The sequence below is a fragment of the Arachis ipaensis genome, chromosome B6 (assembly GCF_059453495.1).
Source record: "Arachis ipaensis isolate K30076 ecotype BB chromosome B6, ASM5945349v1, whole genome shotgun sequence".
Taxonomy (NCBI): Eukaryota; Viridiplantae; Streptophyta; class Magnoliopsida; order Fabales; family Fabaceae; genus Arachis; species Arachis ipaensis.
Window position 1 is genome coordinate 98,291,635 of NC_142441.1, and position 16,171 is coordinate 98,307,805.

At 27.7% G+C, this 16,171-nt stretch overlaps 1 protein-coding gene across 2 annotated transcripts; it reads right to left on the reverse strand.

The window, feature by feature from the left end:
- Positions 1-404: 404 nt before the first annotated feature.
- LOC107648269 (protein CENTRORADIALIS-like) lies at positions 405-2,052 on the reverse strand. Of its 2 annotated transcripts, XM_088491725.1 has the most exons (5): positions 1,767-2,052; positions 1,313-1,374; positions 1,045-1,085; positions 899-950; positions 405-835 (listed from the first exon to the last, which is right to left on the reverse strand). In XM_088491725.1, exons 1-5 carry the CDS (start codon positions 1,968-1,970, stop codon positions 730-732), a joined length of 465 nt encoding a protein of 154 aa, XP_088347851.1. In that variant the 5' UTR covers positions 1,971-2,052; the 3' UTR covers positions 405-729. The 2 variants fall into 2 exon arrangements, with proteins under 2 accessions (XP_088347851.1, XP_088347850.1); XM_088491724.1 differs by having other exon boundaries at positions 405-950.
- Between the last annotated feature and the right edge of the window lie 14,119 nt (positions 2,053-16,171).

Sequence of the window (16,171 nt, forward strand, 5' to 3'; positions counted from 1 at the left end):
ACTTGATACCATCAAATTCTTGAATAGTTTCCTATCCCGAGTCATTATTATTAATTTTTAATTATTATTATATATTATTATAACATAAATATTCAATTATGTAATATTACATTTTATTAACTCAAATATTTATCGTCTCAAAAATCAAATAAATTAAATAAAACCATTTTTTTAAAGCCCTAGGGTTGCATGTTCATCTCTTGGATTAAAAAAGAAAACTAACTGCATACTCATTATTACGTTTCTGAGAGGGGGATGAGTATGTACCCCAAAGATATATGGATGTCAAATTGTCAATCTGAAAACACATGATTATAATTTCAGGTAATAATAATGTATGTAGACGCCATTGTTGACATTTAGTTCTGAATACATATAATCACAAACAGATAAAACAAGCTAAGTGAATAATGCATCATTGACTGTATAAAGCGGGAACATACATAGATTTGGTTTTAATGAAGGAAAAATAATAGACAAAAGAAACAAGCTAAGATGGGAAGCAAATCCTAAAGTAGTAATTATTATGATTAGATGAAACGACATGGCGTATATACCATGGAAATTAAAACACACAGCATATATGTGATAACGAAAAAGTAACCCTTCTACATACATACATACATACATGATAGTCAAAAAAGAAATGATTCCCTTTTTTCTGCAATACAAGTAAATTATTTTTCATTCACCCACACTGGGATCTCTAGCTACTTCTTAATTAATTAATTAACGCCTCCTGGCAGCGGTTTCCCTCTGAGCATTGAAGTAGACGGCAGCGACAGGGAGGCCGAGGTCGTTGTCGGCGGCGAAAGTGCGGGTGTTGAAGTGATCCCTGCAAGAAGGAATGGTGGTAACACACTGCCTTCGTTTTTGCTTGAAGAGCACAAAAACATACCTATGGATCCCAATGTTAGGCTTTGGCATCTCGTAGCTCACCAACTCTTTCCCTAAAACAAATAATTAAACATACATCAACAACATTATTATTATTTCTCAGTCTTGTAGTATCCATAGATATCAAAAGAGGAATGAGAGACCTACCAAATGTGGCATCTGTTGTGCCTGGAATGTCTGTCACTATCCTGCAGATAAATATTTCATTTTTTTTAATTTGCTTGACTCTTAGAGATCTAGATACACCTCTAGCTGTGTGAAATTAATGCATGCCTATGAGTCGTGATAATATGTGTGTGTCTCTTTCATATGACCAAATGATGCATTATGTGTTTGTAATAAACAGCTGTTTTATTTTGGTTTTAGTTGTTAACCTGATTAATTTTCATGTAGTAAAAATTTAATTAAGTTTTACCAATGCAAGTGCTCTCTGAGATAAGGATCACTAGGGCCAGGAACATCCGGATCAGTCATGACCTGCAACCCAAAAGAGAGACATTTACATTCTATGTATTTATATATATGTATCATAATACTGATCGTGTTAGTGTTGGCTACTTCTACGAAAACGAATTCGTGTAAAGATGATATTATGAACCGTTTAAATAATTTGACTTGTTTAACTGAATCATCTAATAATTTATATATTGTCATTACACGAAGACATTCTCGTAGAAGTAACCACCAGCTATTATAATAGAGCGAGCTACTATTACTATTATTATATAAAGATAACAACAGCCAAACTGCCAAAGGTTTTCCCATTTTTAAACCTATAAAGAGAAAAAGGAACAAAAGAAGAAGAGATGAGAGGAGTATATATATATATATATATATATATAGAGAGAGAGAGAGAGAGAGGTACCAACCAGTGTAAAGAAGGGCCTCAATTCAGTTCCACCTATCTCAACCTTGGGCTTGAAGGTGACTGTGGAGGGGAAGAACTCATGGCCATTGTACACTTGCCTGTTCCCATAACTAACACTCATCCTTATGCTTGCATTGAATGGATCAAGAACATCTCCTACCACTCTCCCTACAATTAAAGGCTCTGATGACATTATTCTTGCCATTAGGAGAATAATATAATTCTTATTAACAAGCAAATAAGAAGAAGATAGAGGAAATTAATAAAGAGTGAGAGATACAAATACAATTACTAGCTTAGCTTGAGGAAAGTAAGTACACTTGAGTTCCATATTTATAATGTCTCTATCAAGAGAATCTTCCAGCTATGTGTTTTTAATATTCATTTTTGTGAATACATGTGTAGTAACACACTAAGATATCATTTGTTTATTCTAATAATTGGGTCTATGTGAGGGCTGAAACAAATCATATGCTCCCACCACTCCTCACATAAAATGCTGTCTCTTTAATTTGCCTCATTGCAAGAGAAGTGTCTCTCCGATATGTTTCTCTTTAAATCGTTATTCTACTCATCTTATGTTGTTATGTGGGACAAATTAAACTTCGTCCTTTTTGCTTTTACTATCCATTTTGTATAGCGTTAGTTATCTTTGATCAATCACTTATGTAATTTTTTTCTAAAGTTATATAAAAATTAATGAATTAGACTATTTTAAATTTAAAAAATTGGTAAAATAAAAAATTAAATATCTAATCATATTTTTAGATCAAAATAAAAAAAATCACTCATAATATAAATTAAAAATTTAATGATGATTAATTCGCTATTTTATTATTTTACAATTTGTTTCGGTTCAGAGGAGTTTTTTCAAATCACTTCACTAACTATGCTACTAAAAAAAGTAGTTTTAGAGGTAATTTATTTTGTTTTTAACATCAATAAAAATAATTATTAATATATTTATTAACAATTAAATATTAATTATTTTATATTTTATTTTTAACATAATTATTTAATAATCATAAAAAATATATAATTATCACAAAAACATAAATTAAATAAAACATATAATGATTATTATGTTATTGTTACTAAAAATTTAGTATTAAAAGAAATTTTTATTGTAGTGCGATAGTAGGAAATAACTTATTGAATTTATTTTACAATTGCCACCCTTAAAAGTGATCGAAAGTTCAAACTTTGTTTATATTTGTGCTATATATTCACATATTGGACAAATAAAAAATAAAAATATTGCATAAGCGTACACTATAAAAAATATTGAGTATCTGACAAATTTAGCAATGGTTATCGTTGAATTTAGTAGTGGAATTTTCGAAAAATATGAATAAAAATTTGTCCATCGAATAAGTTATCATCAGATTTAAAATTTTGCCGCTAAATTTGACAGTAAATAGAGGCGCAAAAATTAATTTTATTAGTGTCAAATTTATCGTAAAATTTTCCATCGAAAAATTCTGATAATAACAGGATTTAGCGAAACATATCGTTTAGGCAATGACGAACATTTTACTGTTGGATTTTTTCACTGATAAATCCGATAATAAATTTGGGATAAAATTCAAACGTGAAATTCTTCTCCCTCATTTTTGTAAACTCTCTCTCTTTCTCTCTCTCGTCTCTCTCTCATCTCTTTCTCTCTGGTCCAATGAAAAAGGGTGCGCCGTCACCAACTGGAACTACCGTCGCTACTGATAAGCAACATTGTCGTCGCAGATCGTCGTCATCACTGCTGTTGGAGTCTTTATGAAAAGCCGTCGTGTTGCCACTGTTGGTGTCCCATGCCATCGATTGGAGGTCGTCGCCATCACCGTGGCTGAGGTCCACCGGCCAAAGTAAGGTTGTTTTCCTTTTTTTTTTGTTGTTTTTTATGTTACTAAACTTTAGCTCTACCATTATAGGTTTATTGTTGTCTTCTGTCACCACCATGCTTTCACTATTTTGTAGCCACCATCAAAGATAATTTTCTTATAGTTTTTGTATTTTTTCAGATTTTTTTGTTTAGAATTTTATTAGGTATTTATTAAATTATTGATTAAAAATTTTAATGAAGTGTGTGATTAGGGTTTGTTATATTAATTTAGTGTAATTAGAAATTAAATAATATTAGGTTAGGTAGGATATAATTTAGGGTTTATTTTGAGTTGATGGTGTTTTAGATGATTGTTAATTTTTTAGATTTTATTATTGTCTGAGTTAATTATCTTTTGAGTTAATTAGTGTTTATTATGGTTAATTCTTTGAGTTAATTTTAACTTGTTAATTTTTTAAGTTAATTATTGATTTATTGTTGATTGTTGCTAATTTTCTGAGTTTATTGTTGTCTAAGTTAATTATTTTCTGAGTTAATTAGTATTTATTGTTGTTAATTCTCTGAGTTAGTTTTAGCTTGTTAATTTTTTAAGTTAATTATTAACTTATTATTGATTGTTAATTTTCTGAATTTATTGTTGTCTGAGTTAATTGTTCTCTGAGTTAATTAGTGTTGATTGTTGTTAATTCTCTGAATTAATTTTAGCTTGTTAATTTTTTAAGTTAACTATTGATTAAAATTATTTATTGTTGTTAACTTTTTTAGTTTATTATTGTCTGAGTTTATTATTTTTTGAATTAATTTAGCTGAGTTGATTGTTAATTTTACTAACTTTGTTGCAATTTACTCATTTGAATATATGAACAAGTTAATAAATATACCATTTGTGAGTCATACATATGCAAGTTAATGGATTACTTAGAATCTTAAACAGATATACTATTTATGTAATTAATTTTTTTCAATATTTTATTTTCTAAAGAGTCTCAACTATACAATTTACTTAGCCACCATGAGATATCTTATTTTTCATATCAAACTTTATGTAAGTTCATCTTTTTCAGATTTAGAGTATATGTTTATAGTGCTACTTTTTTCCAAATACAAGTAATTATTATTTTTCTTTTTTATTTTTAAAATTTGATGTGTGAACTTATTTGTAAACTTTTAACAAAAAATTATAGACAAATTATTATAGAAAATTGTAAATTTTGAATTTTGTTAGTTTAAAGTTTATTTAATTTAACCATTTAAAATTATATTTTAAATTTTTAAATAAATTTAAAAAAATAAAATTTAAGATTACCATCGGATTTATCGAGGGATAAATCCGACAATAATAAGCTCTAGAATTTTACCAATTAACAGTTAATATCCGTTGATAATTAGCGACAGACAAAAAAATCTGCAAATAAATAATTACTGACGAAATTTATACCATCAAATTTATTCCAATAGTAATTTATATGTATATGTTCAAAACTTCATACTCCTCTTTTTATTTGCAGTTATTAATATTATTACAAGTTTTACATCTGATATTGTCATAAATTTTAAAATGTTTATAAATGTAAAATATTTCTTATCCTAATTTTTAGAATAATTAAGTTTATTCAATTCTAATAAAATATAAGAGTTTATCTAATCAAATCTGATTAGAGGTTCAGATAGGTGACACATAATTTACTGTATTCACAATCTCACCTTAAACTTTTTTCTCCCCCTTAAAAATAGGTACATGAATAGTTTTATAATTGTAAATAATTGAATTTTCATATTTTTATGTGTTAGATACATGTAATTCAACTTTAAAATTAGCTCAAAAAATTAAGTATTTCTAATATAACTTTACAAAGAGATTTATCATTTCATCCCTAAATAATATTAGACATCTAATAATATCCTGTGAATAAAGTAATTATGTATGAAAGAATTTCTTTTTTCCTTGCTCATTTCGCTGCTCATACACCCACAATTGGGACCCTTGGAATCGGTTCTTGATTGGCCGTATTCTTGGCCAATGAATTCGTCCAATAAAAGCCATTTTATTTTAATTTTCTCCCCAGCTCAGGTCAGAAAAGCATCATGTGTGACGCTCCATATAGGTCTTTTTGCAAGTTGTACATCAAGCCTTCATATATGTTTAGTTAATTAATTAATTAATAATAAAATAGTATTATTTGAATATATTTTTAAAAACACTTAAAAATAGTTATATATCTTTTCATTAAATTTTCTGAAAAAGATAGATGCGTTTTATTTGTTATCAACGTACACTAAAGTGTCTAAGAAAAAATATGTTCAAGTAATAATATCATTATTTAATTAAATTAATAAAAAAATTTAAAAGGCAAAAATTCTAAGAATGTCTTGCTTCTTGAACATATCCAAGTTTACCACGACCTTTAGTATAAATGGCATTAGTACCATTCAGGTAGATGGACGTGGATAAATTTTAATTTGTTGAATGCCTTGCGTAGAGAACCTTCCTTAATTGCATGAACACAATTATGCAATTTCTGTTTTTGGGCGTGTGATTCTCCTAACTTTCTCCCCATAGTCTTTATTTTAATTGTTTTCGGAAATTCTTAAGAACAAAAGCACAATTTAAAGGAGCACCACTAAATTAAAAGAAAATAAATCACTTTTTTTAGTCTCTATAATTTTATTTAATTTTTAATTAAATCTTTATAATTTAAAAATTTATTATTGAATTTTTATATTAAATAAAACTTTTTAAGTCCTTTCTACCATTTTTTAAATACAAATTCTTTTTGAAATATTTATTTTTGTGTTTAATATAAAATTTACTGTGAAATATTATATTCTAATTAAGATTGTTACTTTTCTTATGAAAAATAATAATTAGTAAAAAATTAATTACAAACTTTTATCGAATTGAGATTAAATTACAAATTTAAATTATAAAAATTTAATTAAAAATTTAATAAAATTATAAAAATTAAGAGAATAATTAAACATTAAAAAATTGCTTAAATAATAACCTAGCATTAGCAGCTAACGAATGTTGATACATATACGACACAAATTTGAAACATATTTTAAAAGGATTAATAGTAAAAATAATCATAAAAAATTATCTAAACATCAACATAATTTCGAAAGATCGTCATAGGCATCAAATAATTAGTTTCTGAAAGATAAATCATTAGTTGGATAGATTTCTCTGTCAATTAAATAATAAAAAATGTTGTAAATCATTTTATAATAAAATCTCAAGAGTAATTTAAGATACTTGGTCTTTTAAGAACTAATAAATTAATCCAGATGTGATATTTCAAAAATCATTTTATTCATTACTATTTCAGAAGGACGTGAATTTGAGTTCTTTTTGTCATATGGTTGCTCAGAATAAGTAGTATGATGATAATTTAGTTGATCATATCTTAAATAATTTGTTATTGTTATTATATATATATTATTCGATTAAAGAGTTAATATAATAAAATTTTTAATTAAATTTATTAAAAATTTATTATTATAATAATAATCATAATAAAAAATAAATTTTTTTATAATTTAATATAAATTATTTTTTATTATAATATAAAATTATTAAAAGGAACATTAATAACCTGAATAAATTAATATATATATATATATATATATATATATATATATATATTGATTTTATTTATTGGTTGAAAATTAATAAATCTCATTTGTTAAATTATATATATAGATGGTGCATATACTGATATGACTATTAAACTGACTCACTTTAAAAATTTTTAATGGTTATGATTATTGATATTTGTTAATAGGATATTTTTAAGATAAACATAATAATAGAATTTTATTTGATTTGCGACGGTCATAGTAATTAATAATATATATTTATTATACTTTAATTAATTCTAGATATTTAATGCTCTAAAGTGCTAGTTGAATAGATATTAGATATGAATAAATAATTGTGGAATTAATAATTAGTGAATAAAGAATTTATCAGCTATTGATAAGAAATTTGTAAAGCTAAAGAATTTGAACTCTAGAATTTGGAATAAATAAAAGTCTTGGCTAACAAGGAGATTCAATGAATGAATAAATGAGTTTTTTAAGTTATTGATAGTTTATTATAATAATAGTAACAAGTTAGAGTTTGACAATTAAATCAAATTTTAAGGGTTAATAAAGAATTGCAAAAATGAAAGAAATTATATTTTGTTTTTCTTGAGTTCTTAGTAAAAATATATTACTTTATACTATTAGGTTGTTGAGGAGTGTTGCTAAACACCAACTTTGATTAGTAACTTTTCTATCCGCTTAGTATTAAACATATGAGGTCACACACTAATGAGTATTTAATCTTTATTAAATAATTATTTAATTATTATTTTAATTTTGATCAAATAAATAATTATATTAATTTAAATAGAATATTATTATATTTTTTACTAATTCTAAGAATATAATAATAATAATAATAATATGATAATTGAGAATACTAATGAAAATTGAGAATAATTAGTTATTCTAATTTTAAATTTGAATTCTAAGTTTGGCTAAGATGCTGACTGATTCTATATTAAATTGAATTGTGATATGATTCATAAAATTTAAAAGATTTAAATTTAAAATAATAAGATATGATTTAAATTTAAATTAAGATTTAAATTTAAAATTAATAACAAATAATCTCATATTATATATATGTATCACAAGAGTAAAGAAAATAGAAAAAATTTATTTTTTATCTCTACATTTTATAGTGTAGAAAGAATTACAAATTTTTTTAATTTAGATTAAATGTTCATTAGTTTAGAAATTAATAGTAAAAATTAGTCTCGATATAAATACTTATATTATAGCATATAGTACCATCGGAAAAAAAATTATTTTTACTATAGCACTCAAATATTTAGATCAAATAATTTATATTATTTAAATAAAAAATAAATCTTTATTAAAATTATTTTATTACTTGTGTTGTGTGTCATAAACACATATAATCTTACAATTGTAAGGGTTTATTATTGGGTATACGAAGATGGAAAGATGACAAAACTTTAATTGTGTTTTAGTTTCAAGGTACAATTAGATTACTTTTTTTAAAGAGATATTTGTTTCCACACTTAGTTGCTATAGAATTGATAACAATACTCTCAAAGAATACCATGTAATTCACAAAAGTTATCAAATTCATTAAAAAGATTTCTTCACCTTGTAATGATTCAAGAATCACCACTTGTAGATTACGAAGTCTACTTACAAGAATTTGTAATTCATGAATTTGATCCATAACAGACATAGTATCATTCATAATAAATTCGAAATATTTTATCATAATAAACTTATCTGTTCCGTATCATTTAGTATTATACTTTTCTTCCAAAGATTTTCCAATCTCCAATGGTGATTGAATTAACATATAGAGATCATAGAGTCAGTCGGATAAAGTATTGAGAATATGACATCGACATGCAAAATTATCTTCATCATATTTCTTCTTCAATTGAACAATCTTTTCTTTCTCTTCCGGTGTGGAATTGTCAGCGGCATCAGCAATGAGTGTAGTCTTTGGGTCAATTACATATGCAAGATTGAGAACTGAAAGAAGAAACATCATCTTGTCCTTCCAACGGTTGAAGTTCGTTCCATCAAAGCGATCTAACTTGACAAACTCTTGATTCATGACCTTGAACGTGGTGTTTTGATCTTGTACCATCTTCAAGTAATATCTCGGGTTAAGTCTGATTTTGGTCCTTGAGATATAGGTAAAAAATTATTTTTGTCCCCAACCTTTTTTTATATACAAAATCGTTTCTAAGGTTTAAAATCAAGTTTTAAAATAGTTCTTTTTACTTAAATCTTAAAATTTTGGACCAAAATTACCCATAACAAAAAAATTATAAAATAATAAAAAAAAAAAATAAGAGAAGAAGAGCGTTTCTGCTCCTGTGAAGGGGGAAGAGAAGAAGAAGAAGGGAGGAGAAAAGAAGAAGAAGAAGTTGTCCACGATCTACCTCTACCTCTGCTTCTATCGCCAAAAATTTAAACCAAGTTAAACGTTAGGGATGATTTTAAAACCATGCTAAACCTTAAGGACCATTTTTTATGCAAAAAAAGGTTGGGGATGAAAAGAATTTTTGACCTATACCTTATTAGGGACCAAAATCGTATTTAATCCTAATATCTCTCTACAATTGTTGGGTATATGAAGATGGGAAGATGACAAAACTTTTTTTTTTTTTGAAAGAAAAGGGAGCTCAACACATTTAGTGGAGCATTCAAGAGCCAAAAGTACAGTTTTGCAACTCCAATGTTATCTTCGGCATAGCCATCAACAACATGAGTTACCTTTCGCACCACTCTCTAAAACAACAAAACGTCTTAGCAACACAATCTGCCACTGCCGCTGCTTTATTTTGAAAAATCACCTCATTCCTACATAACCAGATGTTCCATATAACTGAGAAAAAACCCACTAGCCATGTTTTTCGCACATCTTTTCTCAAATTCATCGTTCTCCAGCTCTCAAAATGTTTTTTTATGGAACCTGGGAAACTCCAAGCAAAACCCACATGACAAAACTTTAATTGTGTTTTGGTTTCAAGGCACCATTAGATCGCTTTCTTGAAAGAGATATTTGTCCTCACACTTAGTTACTATAGGGTTGATGACAATATTCTCTAAGGATACAATGAAACCTAAGAATTTCTTAATTAGCAATAGTAAGATATTTTTAACTCTCTTGAATAAAGAAAATCTCTTAATAGTTGAATAAAATGTATACTTAGTACTTGTATTTCTGAAATAATGGATAAAAACTTATATATATATATATTGCACATAACAATTATAATTAGTTACGTACATTTGTATATTTTCTATTACCAATATATATAATGTTTTGAATATACACAATTCTTAAAGAATTGTGTCCTTTTAACCAATAAACATAATATTTTAAATATATACAATTCTTTAAAAATTATGTCCATTCAGTCAAATGATACTAAATAATTAATAATAATAATAATAATAATAATAATAATAACAATAATAATAATAATCAAATTTATAAATATCATTCGTTTATTTCATGAAGTCAATCTGTAAATATATCCATAAATGTTAATCGAGTCTGGAGTATATTTATACCTTAGTTTTAGAGGACTTAAACGTACCTCGCTAAACTCACTCAATCTTTTTTATTATATATATTGTGAAGAATATATGAGTGCCCATTGTCATTTCAGAATAAAACTACTCTCTCAGAACACAAGTTATTCTAGTATTGGAAAAAGGGGGAGAGGGTGGAGTTTCTTTAACTAGAAGCCATTTTGTTCTTACCTCCGCGACATGAATTTGTTTATGTTTTTCTATTCTATTCTATTTATTTACTTATTTATTTTGCCGCGGCCCCCCCGGGGGGATTTTCTTGACGTGTGTTCTCATCGTCGCATTATCAAAAAGTATTGCAGATACTTTGTTTTAACAAAAAAGAAAAATAACCTAAGAATGACAACCGACATAGAGAGAATGGAAAATACTTTTTCGTTCTCTGTTTCTACCTTTAGATTTGTTCTTTGTTTTCGCCTCAATCTTGATTTGAATTTTCTAAATTTTGAATTTTATTTTAAAAAGTAAAATATAATCTTTTATTCTTAAATAATTTCTCTCTCATATTTATTATTAGTCCTACTTATAAAATAAATAATAAAAAATTACACTTCATCCTCCAAAGTAAAAATTTAAAATTTAAAAGATTCAAATTTCAATATATTATAAAAAAATATTATTTTCTATTTTCATTTCCTGTAAATTTTTATTTTTCTGTAAAGTCCCGTTCTCTATCTTATTATATTGACATTTATATAAAAATTTTAATAAAAAAAATAAAAAAATATTATTACAACATAAAAATACATAGTTATACAGCGGTAAAAATAGAGAAAAACGTCACGATCAAAGATAATGAAACAGCGAGAGAGTGACGACACAATAAGCACTGAACAAGAATAACAAAGAATATAATTATAACATTATGAGAGATTAGAATTTATGAGTTCTGACCTTTTGAGATAACTGAGAAATAAAACAGTATAGTGTTAATATTATGAAAAGAAAAAAAAGATACTTTTGAAATTAAAATTAAATTTTTTAATATATATATAATATGTGAAATGACTAAAAAATTTATATTAAAAATAAATTATTAAAAATATTTAAATAAATTTAATAATTCAAAAATTAGCATAGATGGGGCAAAAATTTTCGTTTAAATCCCTATGCCTGTCTCGAGTATTTTAGCCCCATCTCATTTCCACAGAAAAATAATTTCAATCTTTAAGTCTTTATTTAGGATTATCTTGGCAGAAATTTTCGTACTTCAAAAAATTTTGCCATCCCTAGAATAACCCTAAGCTTTAGTTGCACATAGTTTAGTATATGTGTATTCAATTCACTTAAGTATTCACTGATTGAACTAAAAAATTAAGCATTCATTGGTTGTTATTCTGTTTATGCGGATTCGAAAGTCGAATTGTCCTTTCATTGCATAAACAGATCACTACTTAATCATGGTACCATTTTACTATTGAAACATAACATTAATTAAATCAGAATTTAATTTTTATATATTATCAATATAATAAAAATTTACACTAACAATTAATCGTTTCTTATCATGTCTATAAAAATAATTAATTTTTTCTCTTTATTTTAAAAAATATTTAAAAGGATTAATTTAATTAAATAATTTTATAAATTTTTTATACTATTAATATATTAAAATTATATATGTATGTGTGTGTCTGAGCGTGTGTGGAGACATGATTCTAAAATTTGTTGTGTTCGTGGAACCCTCAATTGCCTATTTTAGAAAACAATCGATTGACATTTGCTTTTCCAAATTTGGATAGTGGAAACTTTTCCTTCCTCCTAAAGTTTCCATATATACATATTTAACAAAAATTCTGAGCTGTTCATGTTTATCTTTCGGTTCTTATTTTTCCATTATTTAACAACAAAAATACAAAATATCCATCATGAAATTGAGGAGGTAGCTAGTTGGCATTGGTTTCAACGCTAGGAATTGTCCTTTTACATTTTTAATATTATATTTGATAATATTTATTATTATTATTATTATTAAACTATTTTTTTAGATATAAAAATAATTATGGTGTAACTTAATAAAATAGAAGTATATAAAATATTTTTACTGTTAAAGTATTAATGAAAAATATAGACTGCGTTTACTTTCTCATTATATTGTTTTTTTTCTTTCTGAAACACACCTGCGTTTTACTTTTTCACTTTTTTTTTGTTTCTGACACAAGTAAAACGCTATTTGGGTTTTACTTTTTTGAGCATTTGTATGCTACTTGAATTTTAAATTTTTTTAGCATTAATTTTTTTTTTGTTTTTGTGAGAGAAACCAAACGCAAGTTGTGTTTTAATTTTTTTTGAAGCATAAAAATGTAAGTTGCGTTTTATATGGACAAAGTGTTTTTATTGAAAGCTGCAAAATACAGCTTACATTTTGTACAGAAAAAATATTTTAATAAAAAATACTGCCTATAAATATCAATACATCCATGATTCATATATCTCACTCCCACTCCCATTTTTCTTTGACAAGCTAAGTAGTATCAGAAAAGTTGGGTTAGATGAAGTTTAGGTTATGGAAGACATTACATACATGCAAGTGTCTTATAACGGTGAGATTATACTGAACACATATGAAGGAGTGACTTTTATTTGTGATTGTCCATTTTTCTTTGCTATTCCATGCATCATGAGTTTTGTAAAGTTGCAAAATGGTCTGTGTGAAAACATACAAAGTCATATTTTAAAACGAGTGAGCAAAATTTTATACAGAAATCCTATACAAGTATTTGGTGGGCTGATACAGTTTTAAATAATGTCCATCACCGATGACGCATGTATGCAGCTTATGTTCTGTATTTATCAACAAACCCAATTTCATGTGCCGACGATAGAGTTGTACATTGAGTTTGAACAGCATACAGTACTGAACGCGGTTGGCGAGGAGGTGAATGTGGATGAACTCGGGGATATAGATTGGGAAGAAGATAACGACGACAGTGAAGAGGAGTTTGAAGCCAACTACGAAGTCGATGACGAAAATGATGAGGAGACGAGGTAGGCAATCTGGCGGTGCAAAATGAAGCCAATCCACTTGTAAACCAGCACCCCTTTGGTATTTTGTCTTTTTTACGAACTCTGGATCTCGCAGCCATGCATGCCCCGAAATTTCCTAAGTATGCGAATATAGGTATGTTATGTTTATTAATTAAAGTTACCACTTTCATTTCTTTTATTTTCCTTGACCGAATAACGGTGATTTGCATGTCGTAGGTGAAGGCAATGCTGTGGCGGAAGATGGTGAGTTTAGTGTAGGAATGGAATTTGGCTCTAGAGAGTCGGTGATATTTGCAATCAAAACCTACACTATCTCTAGAGGAGTTGATTACACTGTATATGAGTTTGAGCCGCAGACATTCTATGTAAAATACAAGGGGTATGGTTGATAAACCACTATTTCATAGTTTATCTTGTGCTCAATTGAGTGGTTTTTATCAACTCTTTACCCACTTATTCATACTATTTGCATGGTTTTACATTTGCCTTCCTAATTATGTGCTTTGATTGAAAACATGCTTCTTTTGCCTTAAGTTCCCTATGTTTAATCCTCTCTTATTATCATTAGATGTCTTGATATGTGTGTTAAGTGATTTCAGAGATTACAGGACAGGAATAGCTCAGAGGATGGAAAAAAAGCATGCAAAAGTGGAAGGAATACAAGAAGTTGGAGAAATTGCTAAGATGTCTAGCCTGACCTCTTCGCACTCAAACGGCTATAACTTTAGCTATAGAGGTCCAAATGACGAGGTTCCAGTTGTGTTGGAAAGCTAACGTCCGGGGCTTCGATTTGATATATAATATGCCATAGTTTCCCTGACGCTAGGTGACGCAAACACATGCTTCACGCGGACATGTCGCAGTGACGAAAATCAGTGTGGCAGATTTCTTCTACAGCGATTTCTGGGCTGTTTCCGACCCAGTTTGCGGCCCAGAAAACACATATTAGAGGCTATAAAGTGGGGAAATTTATTCATTCATAATCATCAGCTCATAATACACAATTTTATGATTTAGATGTAGTTTTTAGAGAGAGGTTCTCTCCTCTCTCTCTTAAGATTAGGATTTAGGATTTTTCTTGCTTTCATGATTGTCCCTTTTTATCAGGTTCAACTTTTCTTTTTATTATCTTCTCAATTTAATTTATGAACTTTTCTATGTTACAGATAATTCTCTTAATTAATGTTATTTGAGGTATTTCAGTTTATGATTGCTCTTTTTTATTTATGTTACTGTTGCTTCCAATCTGAAGACATTTTTATTCCAGTAGATTTACTTTTCCCCTTTTGGTCTTGGTTAAGAAATCAGTAACTCAGAAGTTATCAAACTCAACGTGATCGATAATTGTTATCTTTGCTAATTGAATTGAACTTCAATAATTCCAGTCCTTTCTTAGGAATTGACTAGAACCTGAAGATCAGACTAATCAATCCACTTGACATTCCCTTGCTTTAGTAAAGGCTAACTAAGTGGGATTAAGATTCAATTCTCATCTCCATTGATAAGGATAACTAGGATAGGACTTCCAATTTCTCATACCTTACCAAAAGTTTATTTTACAGTCATTTACTTATTTTAATTACAATTTAAAATTACTTGCTCCCTACTTTCAAAACCCCAATTTACAATCTTCATAACCAATAATAAGAACATACTTCCCTGCAGTTCCTTGAGAAGACGACCCAAGGTTTAAATACTTCGGTTATCAATTTATTTAGGGGTTTGTTACTTGTGACAACCAAAACGTTTGTATGAAAGGATTTTCTGTTGGTTTAGAAACTATATCTACAACGCGACTATTTTTATAAAATTCTTTACCAGCAAAAATCCTAACGACTATTTTTATAACCACGACAAGCGGGATCAAACCACCGTCCTTGCCGGGACAAAACTCTTTCAATAATCCAAGTCCCTGGGATATAGTGCCCGATTCACTTTTAACCTCATCATAGTCACTCTCATCCTCAAGTTCTTTCAAGCACATAAACACTTTCAATAAGACATTTCTCAATCTCATTCATTTCTCAATTTATATTCACTTCTCATTCATCACCAACATAACACTCCACCATATTTATATACGCTAACCCATCCACAGAATTTCCAAAGCCTAGGTCACCGGCTCTAAACTCATAACCAAAATACCCCTTTTTAATTCACTTATTGAGTTCTCCCTTGATTCAAAGTCTAAATATTAGCAAAAAGGTTTTAAACAAGTGTCACGGAAGTTTACAAGATTGCCGGAAAGATAAAACAAGTAAAAACAGAGTTTTTATTGAAAAACAAGATTTGTGCTTATGCACAGGTTGTGTGCGTATGCACGCACCAGAAGGTTTTTCCGGTCTGTGCGTACGCACAGAGGTGTGCGTGGGCACACATGACAAATTTTCAAATTTTCTGCAACATCACAAAAAATAGACTTTTGACCATAACTT

Excerpts from the sequence above, each read along its gene's own strand:
- LOC107648269 (XM_088491724.1), bottom strand. The coding sequence starts at position 1,970 with ATGGCAAGAATAATGTCATCAGAGCCTTTAATTGTAGGGAGAGTGGTA. Across the intron at positions 1,375-1,766 it reads TGAGGCCCTTCTTTACACTG|GTCATGACTGATCCGGATGT; the intron begins GTTGGTACCTCT and ends TTTGGGTTGCAG. Across the intron at positions 951-1,044 it reads CACAACAGATGCCACATTTG|GGAAAGAGTTGGTGAGCTAC; the intron begins GTAGGTCTCTCA and ends TATTTGTTTTAG.